This window comes from Hylaeus anthracinus, unplaced genomic scaffold, assembly GCF_026225885.1.
Source record: "Hylaeus anthracinus isolate JK02 unplaced genomic scaffold, UHH_iyHylAnth1.0_haploid 12001, whole genome shotgun sequence".
Lineage (NCBI taxonomy): Eukaryota > Metazoa > Arthropoda > Insecta > Hymenoptera > Colletidae > Hylaeus > Hylaeus anthracinus.
In genome coordinates, this window is record NW_026534348.1 from 8,576,286 (window position 1) to 8,597,320 (window position 21,035).

Here is a 21,035-nt window from a genome sequence, read left to right on the forward strand (position 1 = left end):
AAATTTTCACGTTCGGCTGGCAGCGAACGAAGTTTAATAACCAAAACGTAAACACTTATTTCGCGGAGGTGAGGCGAAGAGACCTCACTTAGCGTAATCTCTCTCCCTTTACAATAAGAAATTGACTTCCGATGTTATCCCGTTATCGCCTGGCGGGAATCCAATTTAATTGCGACGGCCAGTTCGCTTGACGTCCGATGATTTTTTCGTTATTGGCGAAAAATTGGAATTACCCTCGGCACCGAGCCGCAGACAAACTTATTTTCCAATCGAACATATGTACGTTGCCTATGTATATTTATGGTTAAATTTGCGCTAGAGGTAACTGATGCGACACCGACGCCAGGCGGTCACCGATATACGCTACATTTACCGACGCATTTATGGGGCGTTACGGTTACGCGACCGTCGACGATTGACGCTGTATAATTTATTATATTTACGCCGTTTACTTTAACAATTCGACGGCCAAACTACCGGTCCACGCTTTACCAACTTGGTATGCCGCAGGTGTCGGCTAACGGGAAGAAAATAAAATGTTAACACCGGCGAACAATATACCACGGTATATATTTATACAGTTGATCGCGCTATATGTACGAACCGAACGATAATAATATATTTACAACTCTGATTCGAAACTTATGTTGATAGTTTCAAGTAGTTTCTTTGTTTTAAATACGAAAAACTTGATTTTATGCCTGAAACTACGCAATATCTTGCAAAATAATTGTATCTACCGCGATCAATCGAATTTTTCGACTAGAATAAAGAATGGTAAAGGAAACACTGAAATTCTTAAAGTTCGTTTAGAAACACGATTCCATGGAAAATGTTTCACGAGGCTGCCAGATCATCCAGGTAGCTGCGTTTGCGCTGCATGATTTCTAACGTCACGTAGTTGGATTTGCATTACGGTGTAGGCCTGCGAATGGCATGCGATTATGTTTGCAGTGCGACACGTGGTCACTAACGTCGATGAACCCCCATTCAAGTTGCATCACGCGGTCTGCATGTCGAAATGTCGTTATAAGAACGAGAACAAAGATTCGGGAATTCATTCACCATCTCTCTCACTACATTATTATCCAGTGGATATTGCTTACAATTCATCTTTCACGAACGCGATGGAAAAGCATAACTTTATTTATAAGGCGGCCATGTACAATATTTCGACGCCGACGCGACGACTCGAAGAGGAGTCACGGTTCTTTTGTGATTGAAAATCATTTTATTTTTGAAACATGGGGGTGCTAACGGGGAAATGTAACGTTTGCGACATAAAATGATGCATGGATTGAGACAGGGACAAATGGATAGATATGAGATACTGGAATACGGGGGGTGCTAACGGGGAAATGTAACGTTTGTGACATAAAATGATGCATGGATAGAGACAGGGAAAAATGGATAGATATGAGATACTGGAATACGGGGGGGTGCTAACGGAGAAAAGCTTTTTACTGAGTTTGATTTTCGATCTCTTGATTTTTACGACGAGCGCGAAATCTGTTAATTTTTTCGCAGGTGGTGAAACGTTCGGACGGGGATATTTGTCGATGGCAACGAAACCGTACATGGGTAGATGGAGGAGTAAACTAACAAGAACCATATGCCGCGATGCGTGTACGCAAACAATGACTGACGACCAGATAAATGGATACGAGGGGAACGAAAGGACGACGCAGACCGAATTTTTGGTCGACAAATTCACAAACACGCTATGCAACGTCACGATACAAACGAATTATTTTCCTGACACGAGAGATAGGCTCGTGGAAGCTAAGAGTGGCTCTTGGCGTTCCGGTTTAAAAGATCCCTCTAACGAGAAGATCCTGGAGAGCGTCGTAAAGATACAGAGGTTTTACAGGTATCGTTCACGGCGACAATGCCAAAGAGTTGTAGTTTGAAGTGTCTTGAAATTCTTGTAGATTTAAATACAGTTTGAAATGTATGTCGAATTCTTTCCGTAGAGCTCAACGCGACAGGTTCACCGCGATCCAGCCAGCAACCGCCAACGATTCTACGTGTACCAAAGACACAGACGAGGAACGGATACCGGCGGAACCGAGATCCTATCGCAGCCAGGATTTCGCGATACTAAACCGCACATCCCTAAGAACAAGGGCAGACTTTGAGTTACTGTACAATCTCCTGGATCGTTGGCGCATCAACGAAACAGAGAAGGCTAGCAAGCATCCTCGCTTCGAATGCTACAAGATCGCGCAGTGCACCCTGCTCTTGTCGAAAGAGGTGGAATTGCTGCGAGGCATAGACTCGTTGAAAACGGTCGTCAAGACTAGGAACAAGAAGAAAACGCAGAGCAACTTCTTGAACGAGCTATCCAGGCCTGCGGTTTGGAAGAACAGTCTCGGCGAGTCGATTCTCGTAGACACAGCCCGCGTGCAATGTGCACGCCATTTGCGAGACACGTACAACGCGTTGTCGAAGGACGACCTTCCGGTGCAGAAACGGATAAGAATGTTGCGTCGACTCAGAAACGACATCGAGCCACACACGTGCAAACCTTCGAACGATCTGCTGCGCTTGCTCGACCAGGAGATTGATCTTTTGACATGCGACGTTGACCGGAATAAATTAAACTGGCTGAGAAATCGGTCCAAGATCACCTTCCTGATATTCGCCAGGGAGGCGTTGGAAAACGACTCGGAGGACGCGATTCTGGTCGGTCGTAAAACGATCTGCAGCAGCTGCGGTAGATTACTGCCCGTAGAGAAGTTTTCTTGGGAGATACGACGCCGACGCCGCTCGTCTTTCTGCGATTATTGTCTATGCGCGAGAAATGCGCGAACGATGCCCCGAATCGTCTACGGCCCTTACGAGAAGCTGCTTCGCGACATCAGGCGTAGCGAGGCTGGAAAGAATCGTTCTCACACCAATTTGGCTTTCGTCGTCGACGCCAAGATAATTCATCGATTGGTAAACAACGTTTGGCACGGGAAATCGGCCATCTCCGAGTGCGATCGGCTCGACGAGTTGAGACTGGTGAGACTGGACAGGAACGTCGAGTGGTCACCGTGGAACTGTCTTCTCTTGACCGCGAACGAGGCCTCCGTGCATACGAGAGTCGACAATCTCGCAGAGTTTTACGGGACGATCGTGTTGCATAAGTTTCACACGAGAAATTTACAAGCCAAAATTCAGTTTGGATACCTCGTCGATGGCTGAAAACATGTACGCACTTTGCACGTATCCAAAGAAAGAAAGAATGAATGAATGAAATCGTAATGAAGCGTAACCAAGTACTCGCGTTATGGCTCATCGCGGCTCGTTGCGTAAAAGATGGTAACTTTTATTCCCTGACGAATGGTGCCGAATGGCATAACGCGAAAACGTTATCCATTAGACTTTCCAATTTCGGCGGGGTGACGAGTACCAAGTTTTAAGCAACTCTATTGAAATTAACACATCATCGTCTTACGATCTTACGCGGTTAATAAAGAAACTACAAGGAAATTCCAATACCTGTTAAGTTAATGCAACTTTACCCGAATCGATATTAAAGGGTTCCCAACGAGTACACCAGCGGGGCTCAGAATCAGGCGTGATTTGCATTTAAAGCGGATCGTCTTCCTGACATTGATAGATATATTCTTGTCTATATCGCAGTTAAAATCGACTATTATTTATAGCCCGGTAAGGTGCGCGGACGGTTCCGTGCGACTACCCGCGAGAAGAAAGAACGGAAACGGAAAAAACGATGCTCCGGAGCGGAGAGATACAGGCGATTTTAATTTGAACTCCGACACCTTATTTCGATGCAAAACCGCGGCTAACCATCAGCCGTGGTCGCTCCCGCGCCGACCCATAATAATCTCACGTGACCAATGAAGCAACACCGACAAATTTCGCGACTACGAAGGGTATGGTCGAAAGGCGATCGCGTGTAGGCATACATGGATGACCAGTAGGAAAACAATGAGGCAGACGAGTGATTCATAACACGGGCATCGCATAAATTGCCGGTGATATGTTGTCGCGCAATTAGGGTTTGCTAAATCGGCATTACTAATTAGATTCGGTATACCGAGCTTGGCTTGCGGACCAAACCGCCTCCTCGGTGCGAGTATAATTGATTCGAGTTTCAAACTAATCTATACCCGGTCTCAATGGTGATCGATAATCGTTCGCGAACACTGCGTTGTCTGCGTTGCTAAGGCTCGCGAAGCGCATCGCTCGAGCTCGAAATGGATCGGGACCGGGATCGGGATCGAAAGATGGGTCAAATTGGAAACGAAGTTGCATCGAACACACGTATCTGAACACGTCTGTATACGCTGCACAGTTTTGTCGCGTAGGGAGTTCAAGTTTCGGAGAAAGTACTGCAACCAGAAACGATAGACACATTATATTATAAAACAAAGCTTTTATTCATTTTGTTCGTTTTAAGGAGAAATCAATAAGTAAGAAAAAAAAGCGCCGAGTAAAAATATTGAAATACTTTGATATTTCTTTGGGTGTACGTATCGAAAGTTGTAAAGAGGAAGATAAATATTGTACATACATCTTGGACAAATTCGATTTTCGTTCAATATCCATCGTTTGACCATAACGGTTCAAGTTAAATGGAATGCACACTGGTTCGCTTTAATCTTCGTATTCCGTTTGTAAGCGTCCACTTTCGTTACCCTTGTAAATAACTCGGAGGATCCGCGACAGTTTTGACCAGAATTTCCCATCGCGTCGAGAAGGGAGCTTTACCGCAACGCTCGCTAAATATTTAATGGCCTCGATTACCGTGTATCGTTACGCGAGGATATCATCGATTAATTTCGGAGTAAACCGAGGGTATAATGGGAACGTCGCGACGTAAGAAGCGAGCGCTTCCGTCCGCTTTGTCTCGATGCTTGCACTTTGTCGAATCTGTTGGCGTACAGGAGCCAAATTGGGAGCTTTGTCCTCGACTGCTTCGTGACTTTGGCTCCTAACGGATCGTTTAATGCCTCCCTCCTAGTAGACATCGAAAACGACGCGATGCGACGGTTTGAAAAACAGCTGATAATTGATACGCTTGGAGGCCGTAGAGACTCCGTCTCGTTCGCGGGACAGGATAAAAATTGTTAACGAAAACTTTGCGGACGTTTCTTGCTTACCGTATGCATTACTTGAACTCGGCCAAACTTTTTGGTTAAATCAACTCCCTGAGCGAACCACCTGAGAATTATTAAGCGTTTCACGAAGTTTAGCCTGATATTGCGCCGCCATCGTTGCGTCCGCGGCGTCGGCGTCGGTGTCGGTTCCCGAGCGTTCAGACTCCTCTGATTGAAATTTTAACCGCTGCGTTAACGCGCTACGTGTTTTGCCAACTTCTGTGCCGTGAAAGGGTCTCCGGAATTGAGCATCGAAAAAACCACTTTACCTTAATTTACGATACGGACAGAATTCATAATAGAAACGTGACGGTTCAACACTTTTGGGATCGGGAATAACCGGTTTATCCAAATGATTTTAATTTACTCGACCATGGCTAGAGAAACATCACATTTGAAGAATTTGAGAAAAAATTTAGAAAAAACATTGACGAATGCAAAAGTTTGATTCGCGCGTGACCTAGCCACGTTTAATACGTGTTGCCAAGTATCGCAAGATTAGAGAGACTTCGAAATCGGTAAAATGTGATCAGTGGTAGGACTCGACGCGTACATCTTGAAATCTAAATCGGAAGTTCGTTGAAGACACGAAAGAAAAAGAAGAAATTCGATGAAAGTGCTCGATAGAGGATAGACCGAGTAAAAGGCAGACGGGTAATGAACGGTAAATTTCAAAGTGGAACATAATGAAATATCGGAAGAGTTTAGAAGCCCTTGTCTCACGGTGAAAATAGAGGTCGCGTTCAAGAACACACATAGTCGACAGAAGCGATTCGAAAGGGGGCTCCACGGAGTTGAAGTCTATCGGATAGAAAGAAAAAGGAGGAGAGGGAAAAGAGTACAAGATTCAAGATCTGTTTCAGAAGGAGGTTCTCGATGAGGCGTGTTCGTAATTACGACTGTGTTTGAGCGACTGACAGGTACTTGACGGGTAAAACCGATAAAACCTTCTCGAGCGCCTATCCCGGTGTAGCCACACTGCGGATTCAATCCTTTTTGAACTCTTTCTGCTCGAAAGCACTCGGAATGGGTCATCCGTAACGCACACAAGAGCAAAATGATCGTTCGAATGATTAAAACGTCGGCGTTGGCGTCGCGTCGGTCGCATCATCATCGTCGTCGTCGCCCGCACTGGTGACTCGCGAACAAGCTCAGAGCGTTTGCCGTTAAACTACTTTTCTTCGACGAATTTAACTATCGAAAAGCTTAAAGAGCCGTATTACTTAGTTGTCTTTAATCGTAACACAAGAGAGAAATGTTTACGATACTTTATTCAACCATTCGTCTCTGCGAATGCTACGGAAGATTATTTATGAGAGAAGCGAGCTCTCATCGATCCGGAAACCACCGAGGGCCGATTTATCTTCGCGATAGCTCCCTCCATGATAAGTATGCGGAAAGTTGAGACAGTCAATAAATATTTAAGCTGTTCGAGTTTCGTCTCTATAAAGCGAGCGAAGTTGATACTATCTTTGTAGTAGTTGTTACAAGAAAGGGAAGATGACTTTCTTCAAAGTACCGACAACTCGCTGGATGATATTAATTATTGCACGTTTGCCTGGAAATTGTCTTAAAACTGGAAAACTTTCGAAACGATTACGTTCCGTATGACGCTTGCGCGGGCATGCCGATGTTGTTACAAACTTTGCAATATGTACTACCGACGCGGTTAGTTACGAGAAGTTGCGGTGGTTATGCGTGTCTGGCTAAGCACAGTTCACTTCAACTAACGAGCTAAACTTAACCTAGATACTTGGGTACACTCAAGAACAGAAACAGAAATGGGCAGAATCCGCTTATGGGTTGGCTGCGCGTAAAATCTACACAGTCTACGGTTCTACTTAATACATACGCTGTTAAACAGTCGTGTATCGTGCGAGGACTTGGTTAGCTACTGTTTGCAAATACCGTCTAATTGTACACAACCACTGTATTTTTTTCAAACTCACCAGCGATAGAAATAGTTGAGCTATCAATGTTAAACGTTTACTTTTATTTCTGCTATATCCAGACAAATTTTTAACTATTTTGGCAAATGCATCGCTTCGACAATTCGACCATAAAGAACTGGGTAAACTCGCGATAATCTCAATTACCCGCAAGATCGGTTCTTCGTTCGAGGGTATTCGAGGCACAGACGATCCAAATCTTGTCTTAACCTCGACGCGACGAGAACAATCCTTTAACGAAGGACGTACACCTCTTCTCCGACTAGGAACGTGCCAACTGGTCTAGCTCGGTACTTTCGCCTTCCGCGGTATGATCACGAACACCAACCACTATGTAGTAGAAGGATTTGCCATAAGGGGGCAAAGGTCCGCGCTAACAATGGCTAAAATACCCGAGCTGCGGTTCGTTTTACGGTGGTTGAGCTTTCGCACGGTGCTCGTCTAGCATCGAACGTCCATTCGATCTATTCGACCTTCCATTCCGTCTGGCTTCTTCTTCTTCTTCTACGCTCTTCCCGGTCCCTTTGTCCCTGTTGGTATTATAACACTTATTTTTAGGAGAAAAAGATGCAAGAAAAAATACATGGATTGGGTACGTCTTTAAATTGCTCGAAGACAATCAAACATTCTGAATCGGTTGGAATTACGCGCGCGCCCAGAAGTTGCTCGGAATCGTGTCACATCGGCTGAGAAATCGAATTAAAAGCAGCAAAGTCGTTCTCGTTTCCGTTCTCGTTCTCGTTTTCGCGCGAGAACGAATATCAGGGCAATTTATTCGCCACGTGACTGGAATGTCATTTTGAACAGGTTCCCAGCCGTGGCAATCCTGGTAATAAGATTTCCGTCACCATCGCTGTTTAACGTTCGTGAAATTATCGCGATTAATCGTAGGTATCTCTAGTTAATTTATTCGTACATATCGTTTTGAAAAAAAAATTCGATTGTTGCGCGAATGAGCGAAAGTAAATTCTCGAAAATACGTCTCGGAGGAAAAACGAACGTAAAGTAACCTAACATAACGGAACGCGTTATGCTCCCAGGTAGCGGTAAAAATTACGTTCCATTATCGCTGGAGAGAAAAGTTGGCGACTTCTCTGGAGCCTATGAACATTTCAAGTGGCGGGGATGTTTCCGGTGCGGCACGGCGGGGCGCGATGTTGACACGCGCCGCTCGACTTCGTTAAACTCGCGTGTGCCAGCCAACGTGTTAAATCCGTATTACAGCGATTAACCTTTGCGATTTTTCGCGCTTTTTCGCACTCCGCGAAGTGTTGCCGGGGAGAAAATTTAATTGCCCGGCACTGTGTGGATTCTCCCGATCGATAGCTATCGAAATTGGCGCGTGCAACGTCGCGTCGGCATCATTGAAGCTCCGTTGTCGATCATGTTCCGCCGGCGAATTGTTCCGCTCCGAGAGCGTTACGTTCCGTCAAAAGGACCCTGTGAACCATGATTTGACATTTTTTTAACCATGCCGGATACAACCAAGTTATCGAATTGTTCGGTTGAACGCCTCTGGTCGTTCGTTTATGGTTACTCTCTTTGTTGGCTTGCTTTGACTGATTTTACTCGCGAAACCCCTTGATCGAATTCACTACACATTCGATGGTTCTTCAAACAATCGTACACGAATTAGTTGATCGTGTTGGTTAATTTGTGTTACCAATTAGGCTGGGTGAAAAAAACAGTCATACTTATTTCTCGCAGAAAAATTTTAACGCTCAATTTCAAGTTTGTTCGTTTACGATTTGGATCAATTTTTACGCGATCAATAGATATTGCCAGTAAATATTTAATTGTCTAGTTGAATCTTATTTGTCTTTCAAGAACTTTCAAGCCAAGTATGTTATTTAAATGCGTTCTCAACATACCACGTACCGAATTTTGCACGCATTCTATTCTTACAGATGGTAATTTTACGAAAAGAATCGATGAAATTTGAAAGGCACATTCTGGTATGGTAGTACAACGGGTAACTTGTGCACGTAGAGTACTTTAAAGCTACCTTAACCCATCTATGAGACGTGTCTCGTGTTTAAATTTTCACGCGTATATCGTGCGGAAGCGACGAATGGCTGACACGACTTTAACCCCACTTCTAATGAATTTCAATGAATCGAATGGGTCCCGCACTTTAATCAAACCCCACCGGTATACTTATATCCCGTTTGATATAGTAATTGCCCTCTTAGTATTTATTTAATCCTCGACACTGCCCTGTATATCTCTTCACGAACCACTGGATACGCTGGAAAATGTACCGTATCCTTTACCGCGGGAGAACTTTAGATAACAGAAATCACATTTAGTAGAAACACTTCATTTTTTTATCATCAACATCGCACTATCTCGTTACGTCTCGCGAAAAGGAATGGTCGTATGAAAATGCAATACACGTAGACACCTATTATTCGAATAAAATTCTGACTTGTTTTCTTATCGCGTCGCCGGCGTCGGCGTCGGCGTCGCGTCGAATAGCGACGCCGTTAAATCATAGCGATGGCAATCGGTATGCGTGTGAATTTTCAAAGTCTACCATCAACGTAACGACTCGATACATCTCCAGCGTCCATGACGCACAGCGTCAAAAAAGTAGTTTCCTTCGGTCGTAACTCATCCCGTTTCCAAGCCGATATCGTGTACCATAAAACCTCGATATTCCAACGTTTCATCTCGGCTATTCAACGCACGTACATTATAACGTCCGGTTCGTTCGGGTAGAATGAACGCGGTAGAGCAATTGTATTTACCTTGGCTCGTAATGGGATCCACGAAGAACGTTTAATAACTTTCAAATCGCAATGACCTTCTACCAGGTACCGATTTATTCTGTTAAGGTTTCGGAAACGACACTGCTACCCCGAACACGCGTCTTTTCTGGAACCACGAGAGAGTACCGGAGTAATTAGCTACGTCCGAAGATACCGTACGACCTTGTACCCCTCCCGTTTCGAAATAGCGCGGTCCCATGAATAGAAAGGGGACAAAGGGTACATACTTGTATTCCCACGAACGCGAGTGGGACAAGTAGGAAATCGGGACATTCGAAATTCAAAAGTCGTCCGCTGAGCGATACGGACTGTTTCGACAGATGGGTCAGACTCGAGTAGTAACGAAGATTTTTTTTCTTACGGCATCGTTCTTTCCTCCGATCTGTTCGTGGAGTTTTACGACACAATACATAGGATATCATTACGTGTATCATTGTAGTACTGGAAATACCATCGTGTTATTATGGAGAGGGAAAATGACGAAAAACGTTGGTCGTATTAGTCATCGGTTCAAATTATTCTCGTACCGGAATTCTCAACGTCGATCGACAGATGCAGGAACGAGACGCACCGTCGCACTTCGCAGAATAAATCGAGCCACGGAGATTTACGTCTGGTTGCATCGTCGCGCTTGAAACGATGCGCGATGGGGAAACGATAGCGACGGTCGACGAGCGTCAAATCGGAATTATTTACTTGAACGATCAGAAACATACACATCTGTTTAATCCTTCATCAAAACACGACATTAATCTACTATAGACGTTTGATTGCATAGCACGTCGAACGGAATTTGCAGACCTGTAAATTTCTTTGGAATTATAGCGTGCGATTACCACCATACATACATACATATGTATTATACATACATCGGGAGGAGGAATCTTGTTGATTTCGCTGATAACGAAGATCTCACCGCACAATTTCGCGCAAAGGAAATTGTTCCTTGGCGAGGGTGGTTCGCCTGGTTCTCTACATTTCTCTTGGATTCTGTTTCGGAATGAAATACGTAGAAAATCGAAATTGCTTCCCTGCTTCCTGATTTTTAATTACCTAAAGTCATTCAAATCATCGTTCGTTATATTATACCATGCTGCGAGGCTCGTCGCGCGAAATTTCGCGCAATGTCATCGCGCTGGTCGAATCGGATCGCATGAAAACGAAATAGTTTGTCGAAACGAGGGACACGTGACACGTGACACCCGGCGACAACGATATGACGCACGGTTACGACGGTGACTGGTAACATGTGGCACTGTTTGACTGATGTCCGGTAAATCACTATTTCGGTGCATCAGATACACGTGCATACCCGAGCAAAATAGCGACCGATTAGAGCTGACCCGATCACCCGGTGTTCCGATACGGTACCTACGACTCTCCTTAATTTCCAACGAAATCGTTTATCGATCACGGGTTGTTAGTGCCAAGTTCCAACGGGCAACGGCCTCGGCAGATTCTCGTATTCCCGATATCGGCTCATACCATGCATTTATTACGATAAACGTGTAGCGAACGATAACGTACTCGACCATCGACTCACCGTCCGTCATTACGATACGCTAAAAGAGAACGAAACCTTTTAGAAGTAGTCTGTACCTGCACTTTAAGTTCTTGTCCGTTGAAGAACGTTTCTTTCGAATGTCTTGGTAAAACTAATTTCGCAAGAATCGTAAGAATTCCAAGCAGGAGGAAGACATTGCTAGTAACGGAACCCACTTGTCCAAAGTTCCATTGCCTGACAATGGGATTAAGTTACACCGTGGCTCACATTATTCCGAAGGTATCGCAAGAAGGTAATTGGACTATTCGGTCGAGGCACGAGGCAAGTTAATTACGTTCGCCGATATACAATATATGTATCTCGCAGACATAATTGAAATCACGATAACATCTTCGATCCAAATAGTCTTCTCGACGCGACGCGACGCGGGATGGTACGGACGACACTTGTTTCCGAGTATTCCGATCAAGTGCGCACTTACACGGTCACGCGGTATTATTATATTCGTATTTTAGCATCGATTCACTTTTACTTGACACGTATAGGTTCCTCCCTTTCTCCACTCACCTTTCTATCGTTTCCCGATAGATTTTCGTAGAATTCACGTCTCTCGCCTGCTTGTTCGGCGACGTATTTTAATGCATTAAAAATGAGGAACTCTCTGGCTCGACAACGAGAAAAGTCGACGAATAAAGGTGAAGAAACACTCTTGAAACGGTTTTTCCAATTTATGATTCACCGTACACTCGGTCGCGGCCCTTTTCCGCGTTTCCGCGAGATGGAATCGTCGTATTTGCCTAGGCAATCGCTGTAAGCGGATGCAATTTATGGAAACGCAGATGGTATCATCCTCGATGGAATTTGAAATTTGGTCGATTAGTATCGGATACACGAACCTTCCAACAGTTGAGAAAATCCAACAACGTTAACCATCCGATGGCTGACACCTTTATTTCCGTTGCTCTTCTTTGATACAAAGTTACAGCAGAGTCCGCATTCCCCGGATCCATTACAACCGTGGCTTCACGATTACCGATATGAATTATCGAATACACGGTGTCGTTTAATCTCTCGAAATACACGAGAGGCAAACGAGAATCGTTCGTTTCCCGTGTAAATTTATAGGAGGATATTACTAGAGCATTGTAAATTAATAGCGGTGACAAAACTATTTGTACGCGCGATTAATGGGACGCTACATAATGCGCGGATAACGACGGTTCCAAAACGTTCCGGGGCTGTGGAGTGTGATATGTAAAGTGGTTGAGGGAGGAGGGTATCGATTCGTTTGGCTATTTAAAATAATTTTCGCGGCAGCGATATATCTGCGCGAAACAATTGAATTCTGATTCCAATTTCCGCGGGCTTTCTAGGCGCTTCGCATCCAAACACTGACACAGATACATATACATAGACTGTGTGCTAATACGGGTACGCCGAAGACCAAACAAATACTGTCAAAGAAAAGCTATCCCGCCCGCCTCCCTCGAATATTTGTCGACATACGGCAGCTGTAGGACATTAGTAATTTACTCGGAGGTAATCGAAACGAACATAAACGAACGTACATGCGTATAAATAATAGCGTCCATACTCGAGACGCACGGAAACGGAAAGCCCCTTTCACGCGAAATGTGACACCGTTAAAATCCAGCGTCCGCGACGCCACGATAATAATTGCGTTCGCAAGGACGTACGTTTAATGTTTCATAGCGAAAATAATCGCGATAATCTTTCACCGAGAAAATTACGACTTGGCCGTAAAGAGGAACCCTTGAAGTCGCGGTGGATCCGAAATCAAGCGGCTCGCGAATCAAGGTGAGAGTGGGGAAACAAATATCACAGGGTTAGAAAAAATACTCATCCGCGGCGCCGACCGCGTCAGCAAGGTGCGATTTAATGCTACGTTAAATACGACACATGCAAAGGCAAGTGATATAATTAAAATGTAACATGAACAATGGGCAAGTTTGAACATTTTATGAAAAGAAAATATGGATAATCGAGAGCGAAAAACTACTAAAAACGATATCCGTGGTGTCGTGACCGCGTCAACGATTCGAGGTGGACTTGCGTGAAACAAACGATGGTCATCGCTTGTAGTAACTAAACGATCCCAAAGATACGCGACGCTGCTTGCGATCCCTGTGTCGACGCTGTGAAAACGATTGCAGCAACGGAGGAGAGGGACGAGCATTTCACAAAATCGAATGTAGCTAAACGGCGTAGAAGCCAGTAATCATGTAAATACCGAAAGGCGATAATCGGACGTTCGCGCAACTGTGCCGAGCGTAACATCTACTGGAAAAAGTAAACATTTTTACATTTACAAATCGCAAAGGTCGATTCATGAAAGACGATAAAATGCTATTCTACGATGAAAATAAACCAGCGAAACACGAAAAGGAGCTTTCCCTGTATCTTCGGAACCGAGTCGAACGTAAACGCTCCGATCAAGGTAAACGCTACGGCAAATCGTGGTTCGTTAACACATTAATAAAACATTCGAAGATGTACTGCAAGTACAGCAAGCTAGCTGGATTCAACTATTTCGTGGAACCTGAAACTTCATGGTATAGCAGGTAATTTAGAGTCGTACGTTTAATCACGTTGAACGATAGTATGCGCCGCCGTTCTATCGTCCAGCCGAAATCTTTTTAGGGTTCTATTAATTCTGGTGTATTCGGTCATCGTGCCCGCTATGATTTACACAATTTATCATCAGTTAGATGACTTTTTCGAGAATCCCTGCTTCACAAGCGTGGACACGGAATATTTTCCCACGCAGGACTTGAATTTTCCAGGTGAATCATATATGCATTCCGCAAGAAAACATTCAATTCGCGTTAACATTAGACTGCTGTACCAAATTGGAAGCGTTTGTTTTCAGGCGTGGCCATCTGTAGCATTAATCGAATTAGTCGTCAGGCCGCCCTGGAAATGGCGAACGAAATGTAAGGATTTTCGGATATTAAACAAAGCACGAGTTCCATTCACGAAAAATGGAACCACGGTTATAACTTTGGAAAAAAGTACACTGGGTTCATTTCTACCACCACCGACTGCCATCAATCCGTGCTGGATACTCGAGAGTTTCGCACGAAATTGAATGCTTAATTTTATATTTGGCTGGAACGTTTCTTTCGTTATTCTCTTCGTCATTTACACAATTCGCACAAAACCCGTTTGTTCGCACGCCACGCTTCGCTTTAAAAACATTCGATGCTTTATATTTCATTTGTCATCGACACATAAACTACTGGACAAAATTATTCTGGACTGAAAATGATTAGAAAGTGTATCTTTCACGGTTCATGGAATTATTACGATTCGACGTTTTTCCGAATAGTTTCGAGCGGAACATTACTCGATCGTCCATCGAAGAAATTCTTGAGATGTTTACGGAGCTGAGCGTCTTGTACGATTCCGAGACGTCGGTGCTGAATCGAACCAACCAAATCCATAAACTTCTAACACAGTATTATAACGGCGATTACAATGTCACTGACATAATGAAGCGTGTAAGTAACATTCGGTAATCTCTTTTTCCCAACGATTCCACAAGAAATATTATATTTAATTAAAACGGTAGAAGCTTTGAAATTCTCGTATGTTTCATTCATGAACAATGTTGTTTTCCGTGGAAATCTCGGTTAATTACATTTTGGTGAAAAAGTTTAATAATAACACCATCAGAGGGATTTCAGCTAACGCCGCAATGCTCGGCCATACTTTCGAAATGCCGTTTCCACGACGAGGACAGAAACTGCTCGGAGGTGTTTGAGTTTCGCAAGACACAGGACGGATTCTGTTGTACTTTCAATTACGCCATCAAACAAGACGACAGAGCGTTGTGAGTTTCGAAAATTCGTTATTTTCCTGCGCGATATCCCGTTGTATCGATCTAAAAGTCACGCGCTTCGCAACGCGACACATGCATATCTACGTACATGTAACTAACCAACATTTAAGAACGGAACAGGAGTGCAGTTTTCGCGGCGCATGCTCGGGAAATGTATAAAGAGTCGAAGCTTACTTTTATTTCTTCCTCTCTCATCCCTTCGTTTGAAATTATTTCGTCGGTAACGCGGCACCGTTTCGTGCACGCAACCATATGCTTTTTCGCAGAGATGCGAAAGAACAACGAATAAAAGATAATCAGCTTTTGGAGAGTAAAATAAAATAAAATAAAATTCACTTGATTTTTCGTTGTATCTTCGCCGTAGCAACGATGCCGTCGATCACCGACTAGAACCAGCGAAGGTGGACGACTTTGGCCCAGACCAAGGTCTATCGGTCTTGTTGGAACCGTTTCTGGACGATTACTTTTATTCTATTTTCCCCATCACTGGTTGGAAGGTAAATACACTGTTTTATTTCAAACGAAATCACCAAAGCAAAATTAACAGTGTCAGAAAAAGATACAAAATTAAAATGACGGTACCATGGGCGAGATTTGTTGCACCGTTGATAGGACAGGTGCGTTCCAACAGGTGACGATTTTCAATCCTCACGATTATCCGGACACTACCAGCGGTGGAGTCTCCGAGATTTTCGTGTCCGCGGAAACGCAACAGAGCGTGGAGCTTCGTGCGATCATATCTTACGGCACGAAAAACATTATGCCAATCTCGTTGGAGCACCGACACTGCGTGTTTCCCGAGGAGATGGATTCTTACACTTATAGCGACTGCATTGTCGAATGCAGAACTAGGAACATGTGGGATACCTGCGGATGCATACCATTCTATCTGCCAAATGGTAACTCCAGTTGCATTTAAACAACGAGAAATTATTCTACACGTAATATTCGTAATTGGAATTCTTATTCGTTATTATCTATCGTAACGATGCGTTGCGAAATTTGCAAAATTTCCAACTGAATATATTATATAAAATTGCTACGGTAAAAAATACAAAAAGATTGTGCATACATAAAAACCACACGAAGGCTAGGTACATATATGTACATACATATATCGTAGATAACATGCGAGTATGCTGTGAAAGTCAAGCGATATTAACGAGTGTGTACACGTTTGCCGTGCTTTGATTAATTTTACGCGAGTTATTTACCAAGTAAATTCCCTTCAGAGACAAACTTGTAAGCAACGCTTGTTGACCCTCCCTTTGCTCGTCATATTTAACAAAATTCTGCGCGCGGGCCGCCTGTTGGCGAAAAGATCAGCTTAATAGAAAATAAATATGTATGACGGCCAGGTTTACTACTACATAAGAAACGCGATATTATTCTCACGAGATGCAAATCGAAGGAAGGAATATCTACTATCTATTAGGTAGTTGATATCGTTGCATCGTAAGGCGATACTAACGAGGAATATAAGAGGAAAATACTTTTGTTTTCGAACGAATCTATTACGTTAGTTATCGTTTCGTTTAATTAAAATTACACGGTTAGAGCAATTGAATCCTATCTTGGTTTATTGCTTTTCAGATTCCAAGAGGGTCTGCAACTTGGAAGACGTGCCGTGTTTGTCGCAGCACAAACGTAAGCACCTTCGAAATCGAAATCCACGTTGCATAAATTATGAACCACCGTCGAGCTGTTTAGTATTCACAGCTGCATCGTGTTACATTCCACGCGAGGCGTGCCCCCGATTAATTAACCCACCCAAGTCGGATTCTGCCACAGTTGCAGAAATCAAACCTAAATCCGTTTAAATGACAATATCGTCAGTGACGCCGTTATATAGCGAATACAAATGTATTATATCGCAAAGTAGCTGCGCGCTATCGAACGGCAGGAAACGTAGTTTGGTACGCTAGTAAGCGAAGAATTGAGAAATTAGAATACCGAAATGAGAGAATTTTAAATGCGAATTTAAAAGGGAGCGCTTGGAAATCCTGTACCATTCGTCTGAAATCTTTCGAACTAATCGTTTGACTCTTTCTTAAATTACAGATAAATGGTTTGCCGCCATGCCTCACGCATATCACCATGGCGTTGATACAATAGACGATAACGAAGTTTTGATTTGCAGCCATTGCTTTCCCACGTGTAACGACGTGACATACAGTCTACAGTCTACATTCTATGCTTGCATGACTCGTGATCGTCATCAAACTAAACTACTGTGGGTATCGGGTCGGAGCATTTTTTCCGATGTTTCACAGAAAAAGGTTTAAGTCACCGTATAAAGTACGAAAGCATTAAAAAGAGAAAAAAAAAATAAGCGACAAGAGCTCGAGTAATCGTAACAACGTAATCGATTTGTACCTATATAAACGTAATTTGCAATATTTGTGAAATATTTAAAAATACTCGTCTTCTTCTCCCGAAGAAGATGTAGAAGAATGTGCACGCACGAAGGTGACATAAGCCCTTTTTATTGAACATACAAAATGGACTGGTACGTTTCATACGTATGTCTTCTAATTAGTCACGTTAAAATGATTTCCAAGGAACGGCGTCGACTATGCGAATCAAAGCACCGTGCAAGTGTACTTTACTCGTGTTGGCACGGTAAAGCTGAAACAAAACGTGGCCAGTCAGTGGTACGATCTTTTGAGTGAGTACAGCGTTTCTAGGATGCTTATTCAGTATTTAATTTAGTTCTAAGCGGTCTGTAACAGTCACTGTCCCGACTTGGTTAAATGAATATAGGAGAAGAGAAAGTCGACGTGAAAAATAGTAAAATTTGTATTAAAGAGAATTTCATGAAAACGGTACTGAATAAAATTTGAAAGCAGGAGGTTAAGGATCGCGACGCAAAGGCAAAGGATTTCGTTGTGTAACGTAGGGGATTGGTAGCATAAAGTTTCCGCGCGAATGTAATCTGTTGCCTCGAGCCGGAGGAAATAAAAGCGCAACGAAACTGCTTCTGTACGAGTTGATCCATTATGTTAGAGACACACTCGCTCGGTAGGTGTTACAAGTAGTGTAATGCACTCGGGATAAAGGACTTGTTATCTTTTGTTACGAGAATTCTCCTACACCGTGGAACGCGCCAAAGTGGAACGTTTTTGTGTCGCAGCCGGTGTGGCACGGGCTCGGACACGGACACGGTCGTGACGACGTGCATAATTTCACGTCTGCGTAACAGAAAGATAGGAGCACCCTTCTTACGTGGTTAACAGCATTTTAGATACGCAAATTCGATGTAAATTCACGTTGAATAAAAACGGGAGATTTAGTTTGTTTTGTTCGCGGTTCGCGGGATCATAATTTATAATTTTTTAATTCGTACTTACGTCGTTTGTTACTTTTACAAATCCATTCGTTTCGTATAATTGTCATTTCGGTAGGTTTTTATGGTCTCCAGTGGCTGTGCGAATAATCGTAAATTTCTTGCAGGTCTCATTAAATGTTTAATTTAATAGTTATTTCAAGTGTTCCGTTAATTTGACTCGGACTATAGAATGTTGGAATTTTTCAGGCCAGGCCAGTGGAATCGGTGGCATCTTTATTGGTTTCAGCCTCATCGCCATCGTGGAGTTGAGTTATTTCGTCGGGCTTTTCGTGTTGGAAGTTTTAAAAGGACCAGATTCCTCTGACGGTATCGAAGATGAAACTGAGCGTAAACAGTTACCGTTACAGACAATTTATTGGGGCGAATTGTATCCGAGAACGAGACTCGAGACGATGGCGAACCGTCCAGAACGAATTGCTTTTAAATAATAACGTTACGTATCTTAAACATCTGCTTACGTGTACGTATGTATATGTACGTACTTGCGAGAGTAGGACAAAAGTTGTTTACGTGTGAGGTGGAAAAAACCAAGATTTGACAATCTTCGTGGCAGGATCGTGCATTTTCTTTTCTAGTAATAAACAACGAACGCTTCGATAATAATTTCACGTTGCTTTAAAAAAAATGTATGTTCTTCTGCATAAATTGCACATTGCATTGAAAAATACTTGTTGGCAGGTTTATTTCAATTGTACTTATAGCAATCTCGATAGTATACGTACACATACGTATATGGATTCGGTATCAATAGCATTCCTTGCGAGATCTGTGAACTAGTCGCAACACAAATTTTCATTCCGTAGAAACATCGCAAGGGCAGAATGTGCTTGGAACCACGCGCATACGTTTGCGTTGGCGTTTAGGTATCGACAAAAGGATGGTCGTCGAGCCGTGGACAGGCGGGAAAACGGTCGAGTCACGGAGATTCGATTAACGTCGTGTAAACTTGATCTAATTTGCGTGAACCGGTCGTTGCTAGACCGGCTGTCGGGGTTGCATGATAACTGCCAAAGACGGTTACGTTCGACGAACGACGCATTTTTATAACGAAACATGTATCTACATATGTACATATACAATTCGATGACGTAACATCCTACGAAACGACCGCGACCTACCGCGAGATTATCATTGGTTTAGTCTCATATCTTAACATTACACTAAGGGAAACGTGTCTACGAACTCTTTTTTTTTTGTATAACCTGTAGCTGACGATACATGAGATAAGCGAGTCGCAACGATAATTGAACGTTGCGAGAGATACATATGCGCGACCTTTCCGAAGACGAATTGCAGTGTCGCGCAGGCGACACGTGTTGCAAGCAAAACAAAGCTACGATCGGTTTTTCGATCCGCATAGAAAACATTGCAGAGAGTGCAGTCGTCGAGGAAGTTTCGATGTTGAATCGTTGGCGTCGTGTAACCACAAGATATGCAATAGCTTTCTGCGCCGTAAGTAATCGGTTGTTTGCAGTGTGTACACAATTAGTTTGGCGCTAGTCTCTTTTTTTTTAAACGAAACGCTTCGTATGTAGTATCGCGCATAAAATGCACCACGTAATTGTAAAATATTAAAGTACGAAACTATCTGTACGCGTATGGAGAATTTTTTTTTCCGTATAGGATTCTTCCGAATCTATACTCCGAGTCAGAAATGTCTCGGTTAAGTCTGGGTTATTTCGTTTCGTTTTCTTTAAATTAGAGCCACAGATACACTAACGGTACGTAGATACGTACGTATGTATACTAACGACAAGTGAAAAACGTCACGCGCAACCGTCTATCGATCGTAAATAAGCTGATACGATGGCGAACACATTTCGCAGAGTATAATTGTCATAATAGCTGTTATCTCTCATTCTCTTCAACGATATACACCGCAAACCAGGTGCATACTGTTTCAGTTCACGCGTAACGATGTATGTACATGTGTGTACGTGAAAAGGATCTAGTAGAATAAGGATAGGCAATCGGCTCCCACCCCGGTTTTCATTGCTATTATGTGCCGTGCAACGCTTTTGGCCTAAAACATCGTTCCACAAAGTTTCAGACTATTACCACCCCGTTTAAGAGTAATATGAGGGTAAACACTCTTAACTTTATTATTTTGTTTTCTCGGTTACTATTTCAGATATTTAAATTCTGCGAAAACGAAATATTCGTACTTATAAACTGCATCTTGTATATTTTTTTAATTATTAAGGGTAGAAAATAAATAATTTATTTCTTGCGGGTGGTATTTGCAATGAACCCTGAGAGTGACACATATGAAGAAAATCAGGAATGATGATCGATTATTTAGCTGGCACATGTAAAAGCTTCAGAACAGTCGGAGTCCTGGAACATGGTTAAATAATTAAAAAGAAACAAAAATCCCATGCGTTACGCCCCGTGCATGGGGCTGAAGGAGAATACGCTACGCGCATCGTACACGGCTGAAGGAGAATGAGATAATGTCAGACACACTATGCACATAGTTACAGCTATGC

General features: G+C 43.2%; 2 protein-coding genes across 2 annotated transcripts; both read left to right on the forward strand.

The window, feature by feature from the left end:
• The first annotated feature begins 1,536 nt into the window (after nt 1–1,536).
• Nucleotides 1,537–3,446, forward strand: LOC128891353 (IQ and ubiquitin-like domain-containing protein). Its single transcript, XM_054150792.1, has 2 exons — nt 1,537–1,870; nt 1,974–3,446. Exons 1-2 carry the CDS (start codon nt 1,560–1,562, stop codon nt 3,187–3,189), a joined length of 1,527 nt encoding a protein of 508 aa, XP_054006767.1. The 5' UTR covers nt 1,537–1,559; the 3' UTR covers nt 3,190–3,446.
• Nucleotides 3,447–13,613: 10,167 nt separating this feature from the next.
• LOC128891352 (sodium channel protein Nach-like) lies at nt 13,614–20,615 on the forward strand. The gene is made up of 12 exons (XM_054150791.1): nt 13,614–13,917; nt 13,997–14,139; nt 14,226–14,289; nt 14,685–14,856; nt 15,043–15,188; nt 15,562–15,694; nt 15,829–16,096; nt 16,791–16,844; nt 17,259–17,430; nt 17,759–17,865; nt 18,733–19,998; nt 20,451–20,615. The coding sequence occupies exons 1-11, from the start codon at nt 13,685–13,687 to the stop codon at nt 18,972–18,974; spliced, it is 1,734 nt and encodes a 577-aa protein (XP_054006766.1). The 5' UTR covers nt 13,614–13,684; the 3' UTR covers nt 18,975–19,998; nt 20,451–20,615.
• Nucleotides 20,616–21,035: the final 420 nt, after the last annotated feature.